This window comes from Panthera tigris, chromosome E2 (genome assembly GCF_018350195.1).
Source record: "Panthera tigris isolate Pti1 chromosome E2, P.tigris_Pti1_mat1.1, whole genome shotgun sequence".
NCBI lineage: Eukaryota > Metazoa > Chordata > Mammalia > Carnivora > Felidae > Panthera > Panthera tigris.
The window spans coordinates 34,388,031-34,395,680 of NC_056674.1; the positions used below are offsets into that span (position 1 = coordinate 34,388,031).

Consider the following 7,650-nt stretch of genomic DNA (forward strand, 5'->3'; position numbering starts at 1 on the left):
CCATAGGAATAAGATAGGGTGCGAATGTGTGTGCCCTGGGAAGGCTGCCCCGACCTTCCCAAGCTGGCCACCAGGGTGACCTGCCCCCCCCCCCCCCCCCCCCCGTGCAGGAGGAAGACTCGGGATTACACCATCAAGGTGCACATGAACCTACTGCTGGCTGTCTTCCTGCTGGATGTGAGCTTCCTGCTGAGTGAGCCCGTGGCCCTGGCAGGCTCCGAGGCTGGCTGCCGGGCCAGCGCCATCTTCCTGCACTTCTCTCTGCTCGCCTGCCTCTCCTGGATGGGCCTCGAGGGTTACAACCTCTACCGACTCGTGGTCGAGGTCTTTGGCACCTATGTCCCTGGCTACTTGCTCAAGCTGAGCATCGTGGGCTGGGGTAAGTTGGTAGAGGGTGCTGCTGGGCCCTCCGGACCTGCCTCTGCTACGTGGCAAGGCCTGGGTACCTGGTTCCGCTTCTTTGCTTACCTCTCGGACTGCTCCCTCACCGTTTCCTTTTACCCACTCACCCACCCACAGGTGTTCTTTACCTGGGCTGCAGGTTAAGGTCCCTTTTAGGAAGATGAGATGGTGAGCACTGCCCCAAGAAACACATATTCTCCACATTGCTCACTCTTTTAAAAGGGGGGTTTGCTGACATAGCCACCACGTATGGATGTGCAGGTTGTGCACTGCTCAAAGGCACCCAGTTGGGGGTGAATGGACTGTAATCCAGTCCTCCACTCACCTAAATCACCCAGGCTGGAAGTGGCTCTGTCTGTGGATCCTCTGAAGCTTCAGGTAACAGATTCCCCATAGCTCTGGCATCTGTCCTTGGCTAGGACAACCCAAGTTACCTATAGCCCAGACCTCTCAGTCAGGCCTGGGCCCAGGGACACATCATAAGTGGATGTTGCACAGGCCCGCCAACCTCCGCATGTCCCTGACCCAGTTTGCCACTCCTCTTGTGTTTCTCATCTGGCCCTTGTTTGGTTCACTCCATTGATTTACATAAAATTCCTTCAGAGCTGGCTCTGTGTCGAGATGCAGGTGTTTGGTGGTGGGAGACCACTTCTGGAGAGCTCTCAATCTCCAGCCCATGGACAAGGTCAAGGCCCAGTGCAGGCGCTGGGAGGCCGCCCCTCCCGGTGTCCCCTACCTCTCCCTGTGATGTCCTGCCCCTCGGCGGGGACGCGCGGGCCCTTTCTCCCACGGGCCCCCAGGATGGTGGGGGGAAGCAGGGCTGGGGCTCTCTGTGGGAAACCCAAACTGGAGCGGGGGGAAGGGGAGGGTCCGAAGGCCTTGCCAGAGGGCAGGGGAGGGTGGGAGATGGAACCCTATGCTCTGCTGCCCTCAGGCTTCCCCGTCTTCCTGGTGACGTTGGTGGCACTGGTAGACATGAACAACTACGGCTCCATCATCCTGGCTGTGCACAGGACTCCAGAGAGTGTCATCTACCCTTCCATGTGAGTGGCTGTGTGCAGCGGGGGCGGGGAGAGGGGCCTTGGGGTGCAGAGGCCAGAGAGCGGCCTGGGCCTGGGCCACGCTGAGCAGGGGACTCCTGGGTGCCAGGGCTGCTGGAGCCCCGCAGTGGCTGGAGGGTCAGGGAGGGTGAGCACAGGCCTGGAGTTGCCCATCGCTCACCAGGTGACCTCGCGCAGCACCTCGGTTTCTTTCCTTTGTGAGCGGGAATATAGGTTGGAGCGGATGAAGGCACGAATTAAAAAGAATTAAAAAGAAAATAAGCCCCCCCGTGAGTCAGTCACAGCTCCCGGCTCTGGGGATCACTGTGGTGCACACCCATGGCCCAGGAAGCACGGTGCGGCCCCGTCGTGCGCTGAGCCCTCCCATCTCCGCCCGCAGGTGCTGGATCCGGGACTCCCTGGTCAGCCACGTCACCAACCTGGGCCTCTTCAGCCTGGTGTTTCTGTTCAACACTGCCATGCTGGGCACCATGGTGGTGCAGATCCTGCGGCTGCGCCCCCACGCCCAGAAGTGGCCCCACGTGCTGACGCTGCTCGGTCTCAGCCTGGTCCTCGGTCTGCCCTGGGCCCTGATCTTCTTCTCCTTTGCTTCTGGCACCTTCCAGCTGGTCGTTCTCTACTTCTTCAGCATCATCACCTCCTTCCAAGGTAGGCACGGAGAAGACCCCACCCCTGGCCTGGGCAGGGTGCCTGTATGTGGAGCACTGGGCAGGGAAGATCTGACCCAACCTGAAAGGTTCACTTCTCTGGGCCTCCGTCTTCCCATGCGGAAAATGGGGGCATCCTGGCCGTAGTTGACAAGTCTTTATTGAGTACCTACTATGTTTTGGCCCTATGTTAAGCCTTGAACTGGCTGGGTCAGGGCCTTCCCTCCATGGAGCTCATCTCTGGTGGGAAAGACCAAGCATGACAAGAAATCATCTGAGGGGCCAAGCAGCCATCTGAGGGGATCTCGGAGACTAGGGCAGTAACAGCGGGTGACGTGGTGGGCAGACCATCTGGGCTGGGGTGGGGGCCGCTTTGGGGAGGGTGGCCAGGGAGGCCTCTGTAGGAGGTATCTGAAGACAACAGAAGGGTCCAGCCGGGGAGAGATCAAGGGCCTTGTTACTCTGTGTGTGTTCCTTGCACTGTGGGCGTCAACACTGTGGGAAGCCTGCTAGCAGTGTGGACGTGCCGAATCAGATCTACATTGTAACAGAAGCCCAGAGAAGGGTGTGCACGCCACAGACTGAGGCGGTCTGGCAGAGTGGGCCAGGCCGAGGGAGCAAAGGTCTTGAGGCTGGAATTTGGTCGTGTGTTGAAAGAATAGTGAGGGGGAGCGAGGCGAAAGGGTTAGTGGGGGGAGAGAGGCAGAGGGGAGGTGGTGAGGGGAGAGGAGCAGAGGGGCTGGGTCACAAGGGCCTGGGCCTGATGCCACAGGGTCCCTTCTACCTGCACCCCTCTACCATCCCCCGCCCTTCCATGACCGACCGACAGACAGACAGACAGACACATACACATACACACACATCCCCCTCTGTTCTGGCCGAGAGGTGCTTAAACGGGTAGGCTCTGGAACCTGAACACCACTGTTTAACTCCTGCCTCAGCCAAGTCCCCTTATCTCCCTGGGCCTCAGTTTCCTCATTTGTGACACAGAAGAGTAACAAACAGGCCTGACCTCATAAGGACCTCGTGAGAATAACATGAGACGGGGCCCAGGGAATCACACGGTTTCTAACACGTAGCAGGTGCTCCCCTGGATCACATGGGTGCTGGTAGGCTGGGGAGGGAGGACGGAGAAGGGCAGGGCTGCCCCCAGCCTGCTGACCCTTGTGCCCCCCTGCTGCCCACAGGCTTCCTCATCTTCCTCTGGTACTGGTCCATGCGGCTGCAGGCCCGGAACGGGCCCTCCCCTCTGAAGAGCAGCTCGGACAGCGCCAGGCTCCCCATCAGCTCGGGCAGCACCTCGTCCAGCCGCATCTAGGCCACCAGCCACCTTCCAGGAGCTGTGTGAGGAAACCGAGTTGCGGCCTCTCCTCACCGCCGCCCGCCGCCCCCACAGCCAGGCCGGACACTTCAGGGTCAGCCGGAGACTTGAGAAGAAGGCCCAGGGACCTCAGAGTGAGGGGACGGTTGCCCTTGGCAGTCAGACCCCCAGGCTGGGCCTTCTGAATTGGCCTGCAGACTGCTCGGCTCTCAGGTCCAGCTCACAAGGGGCTGAGGAGTGGGACCGTCCCGCTGCTGTCCTCGCTGGGGCTGAAGGCTGTTCTTAAGTCACCGCCGCTGGGCCCGGCCCTCGTGGCTGGTGATGGGAGCCCTCACAGCCCGAAGATCAGGTCCCGGGCCTGTGAGGCCCGGTGGCAACCTTGGTCCTGTGCCTCCACCCAGGACGGAAATGTGCCATAGCTGTTCTGTCTCTGGTGATCACCATGAGGGCGCTCGGCCGTCCTGTTATTTTAGCCTGAGAGTGGTACTCAGGGCATGTGGGGCTGGGGCAGAGCTTTGAGCCAGACCTCTGGAGGAGAGCCCCCTCCTGGGCAACATCACCTCTACCTCGGAGCCCAGGGCCCTCCGTCATCCTCCCCAGCCCTCCCTCTCCAGCCCTCCGCTCAGCCCCAGGGGGTCCCCTGGGGGCTCCCAGGCCCAATGCTGTATTTTGGGTTGTGGTTTCCAAGAGCTGCCTGGTGCCTGCCGTAAATCTCTATCTACTGCACCAACTTTTGCCTGCCCTTGACTCAGGCAGAGTATAGACATTATGGGCTGGGCCAGGTCTGTCTGTCCATCTGGGCCTTTCTATAAGCTGCATCACCCTTGCTCACCACTGCCGAGCCCATCCCTCACAGGGGCCCTCAGCCTCTCTCGAAGCCCTCTTGTGGCAAGAACTGTGGGGCACAGCAACGCAGAATTGTTTCTGCCCCAGTGCCCCAGACGACTGAGACGTGCTTCCCCTGGTGACCCTGGCCTACAGCCCAACGTGCTCCTAAAGGGTCGGAGCTACAGGTGTAGGGTTAGCAGAGCCATCGTTTCTTGCTGGGGACCCAGGAAGACTTCCTGTAGGAGGCAGCATTTGATCTGGATCTCCGCCTTAAAGATGTGGAGGCCTTTCTTTTTAAGTACTGCTATCTCATTTGTCTTTTGAATTTAAAGAAGTAGACGTTTGTTGTAGAGAATCTGGAAACTGTAGAAAAGTACACAGAAGAAAATAAAAATCATCTCTTGTTATCACCTAACAAACCAATGTAAACAGTTTGGAGCACTTCCTTCTGAGCTTCCTTCTGTGCTTCTATTAAGAGTCACTGATACAAACACCCTGGGGCCAATCGGGAAACAGGAATGAGAGAAGAAGGCTGCGTGTGAAAAAGAATCAACCGCTGGAAACTTTATCCACCAGGACGAGTGGGGGATAAATGGTGACTTGGCGTCAGTGTTGGGGAAGCAGTGGGGATTGCTGGGGTCTGTGGTGGATTAAAGATTACAAGCCCGATGCCGAGGGAGCCACTCAGCTCCAGTCGCCTACCACCACGCAGGGATGAGGACCCAGGTAGCCAGACCACCCTCCTTTTATAAATCAGAAACCCAGGGGCGCCTGGGTGGCTCAGTCAGTTAAGCGTCCAGCTCTTGATTTTGCCCAGGTCATGACCTCACAGTTCATTAGTTCGAGCCCCGCGTCAGGCTCTCTCCCTCTCTCTCTGTCCCTCCCCTGCTTTCCCTGTCTCTGTCTCTCTCTCTCTCAAAATAAATAAATAAACATTTTTTAAAAAGGAAGAATAAAGAAATCCAGGCTGTGGGGGTACAGAATCCCCTGGTTTAAAGATTTGGCTCATCCAAAAAATTCACTGGCCAAAAGAAATCAGCCTTGGGACTGAATTCAGCCCTTGGCTGGCTGCGTGATGTATGCAACCAGTGTGTGGGCCAGTGTGTAGTTGATGGGCTGCAAGAAGAAATGATCAGACTTGCCTCCCATCACTACCTCCAAACTGGTTGCGTCCAGTCTGCTGTGCACGTGCCATGGCACAGGAGAGGCAGACCAGGTAGGTTTCTGTCCCCACTCAGTAGAGAGCACTGGCGAATGGTCACTGCTACTTGCATCCAGGTCTCATAACCCAGCGCAGGTCCATCCCAGGCCCTCCCTGAGCTTCCGCCCTGCACAGTCTCCTTCCTCATCATCTGGCTGCTCCAGGGGGATCACGGGCTGGGGAAAATGGCACCAGGGTCTGGAGTTGGACGGGACGGGTGCGAAGCCACCTTAGCCGCCGGGGGTAGACGGGCAGTGCCCTCTGATGGCATGAATGTGGGATCTGGGGACCTGCAGGGACCTCAGCACATGGGACCTCCTTGCACCTGCCTCTTTTCCGAAGCTCCTCTGTTCCTGTCCCCTCTCTCATTGTCGTCTGCCTCCACCTTTCGGCAAGTCCTGAGGACAGGGGCAAGCCTTGCCCGCAGTGACCTGCTTGGGCAGCTCAGGGGGGTCAGAGCCAGCTCCCTCCTCGCGGACTGCTCAGTCTCTCTGAACGAGGGTCACTTGGGGCCCCGTCACTTGGCTAGACCTTGGGGGGGGCACCTCCCCCCATCCTCAGGAGGGAAAGAAAGGACTCAGCCCCCTTCCCCAGGCAGATGGCACTCCCTTCAAACAAATTCTCCCACTTCAGAGAATTCTTGAACATTAGGCTCTGGCTTTGAGGCTGGCTCAGGTAGCAAGGAGGGGCCTCTCGAGGGTTGGATCCCATCTACTTAAGACAGGTGCTAGATGGGCCCCCTGATGGTCCTTATTCCCTGAGCTGTAGGGCCTTGGACGGCAGGACCGCTGTTCTCAGATGGACATGACCAGGTTTGCGTGTGGAGACATTGCTCTGGCATGAGAAATGGATGGATGGAAGTGACTAGAAGGTGAACGCTGGCCAGGCCTGGCCAGGAGGCTGGAGCCCATCTGGAGCCACGGGGACAAGCAGTGGAAGTGGCAGAAAGGGAAACTGCAGTTCCATTTGCCCTGGGCTTTGGGGGTCCCAGGGCTTTGTCCCTGGCTCCAAGGCAGTCCCCAGCCCCGGTGGGGCCCCGGAGGGGTAGCCCTCTGGCCCTGCCCAGCCATCTTTTGCCACTTTCCTAGACCCCTGGTCCTGTCTTTCCAGGTGTGCTGGATGGTCTTGGTCCCTCCTTCTGGACCCTTCTTCACAAACAGGCACCTGTGAGCCCTTTTGAGGGCCCTGGCACCAGGACGGGTTTCCACGGGGGACCCAGCAAGTCCGCACTTCACAAAGCCCTTGTCCAGCCCTTGTCACCTGGCTGCAGCTGGGAAGGAGGCGGGGCAGGCCCCGTGGTTCCTGTCTGCCCCGAAGCCTTCCCTGCAGAGGAAATGCCTGGGGCTCCATGCCAGATTCCCACCTGTCACCCACGCCCCATGAGTGACCCCGACATCCTCTCCCCAACCTCCCCCCCGGCCCCGCCAGGCCCAGAGGGCCCAGTGGGGGACTGAGTCCTGTCTAGACACTGTCTGGGAGGAAGGGGAAGGGGCCAGGGAGGTGGTCCTCAGGCCCTCGAGGTGGAGCACGTCCAGCTCTGGCCGTGAGGTGGGAGATGCTCGTCCTGATGCACCTTCTTGGTGGGATGCCCTCGGACTTTGATCTTGCAGTGACCGTGGGACCATGCCAAGGGCCCTGGCCTCATCTGCACGGCTTCCTTGGAGTCCCCAGAGCTGGGGCCTGAGTGGTCAGCCCCTCCCCTTCCCTCATGCTGCACTCCATGTGTGTTTGCTGCCCCCACTTCCTGTCTGGGCCACCCGTGACCAGCCAGGCGATATGACGGTAATTGTGAAGAACTGACAGTCGTGTAAGGAGATAGTGACGGTGGCCACCCCCCCGCCCCCGCCCCCCGGCCTGGACAATTCCACATGCATGATCTCATGAGTTCTCCGCATGTCTTGTGAGAGGCCCAGAGCAGCAGACATCTCACCCGAGCTCACCCAGCCAGGAAGTGGCCAGGACAGATGTACGCCCAGGCCTGACCAACCCCAGAGCCCATGCTCCTGCCCACCCCATCCCACATCTCCTGTTATCCAGTCTGGTAGGAGGCAGCGTGGTGCCGGGGCCTCCAGGGCCAGCCCTCTGCTGCTCCCAGGACCCCAGCAGTCATGGCCTTGATCCTGGTCTCGTTCAAGCCATAAGCATGAGTGAAGGAGCCTGAGTACCGTCCCAATCCCTGCAGCCAGGCTG

The 7,650-nt window shown here is 59.2% G+C and overlaps 1 protein-coding gene across 7 annotated transcripts in view; it reads left to right on the forward strand.

The window, feature by feature from the left end:
• Positions 1-4,682, forward strand: part of ADGRG1 (adhesion G protein-coupled receptor G1) — a 39,420-nt gene extending 34,738 nt beyond the window's left edge. For all 7 annotated transcript variants that reach the window (XM_042968624.1, XM_042968621.1, XM_042968620.1 and 4 more), the window contains exons 11-14: positions 111-379; positions 1,337-1,445; positions 1,843-2,111; positions 3,298-4,682. In XM_042968624.1, coding sequence (XP_042824558.1) covers positions 111-379; positions 1,337-1,445; positions 1,843-2,111; positions 3,298-3,428 — 778 coding nt within the window. In that variant the 3' untranslated portion in view covers positions 3,429-4,682. The remainder of the gene's footprint in view (positions 1-110; positions 380-1,336; positions 1,446-1,842; positions 2,112-3,297) is intronic.
• The last annotated feature ends 2,968 nt before the right edge of the window (positions 4,683-7,650 follow it).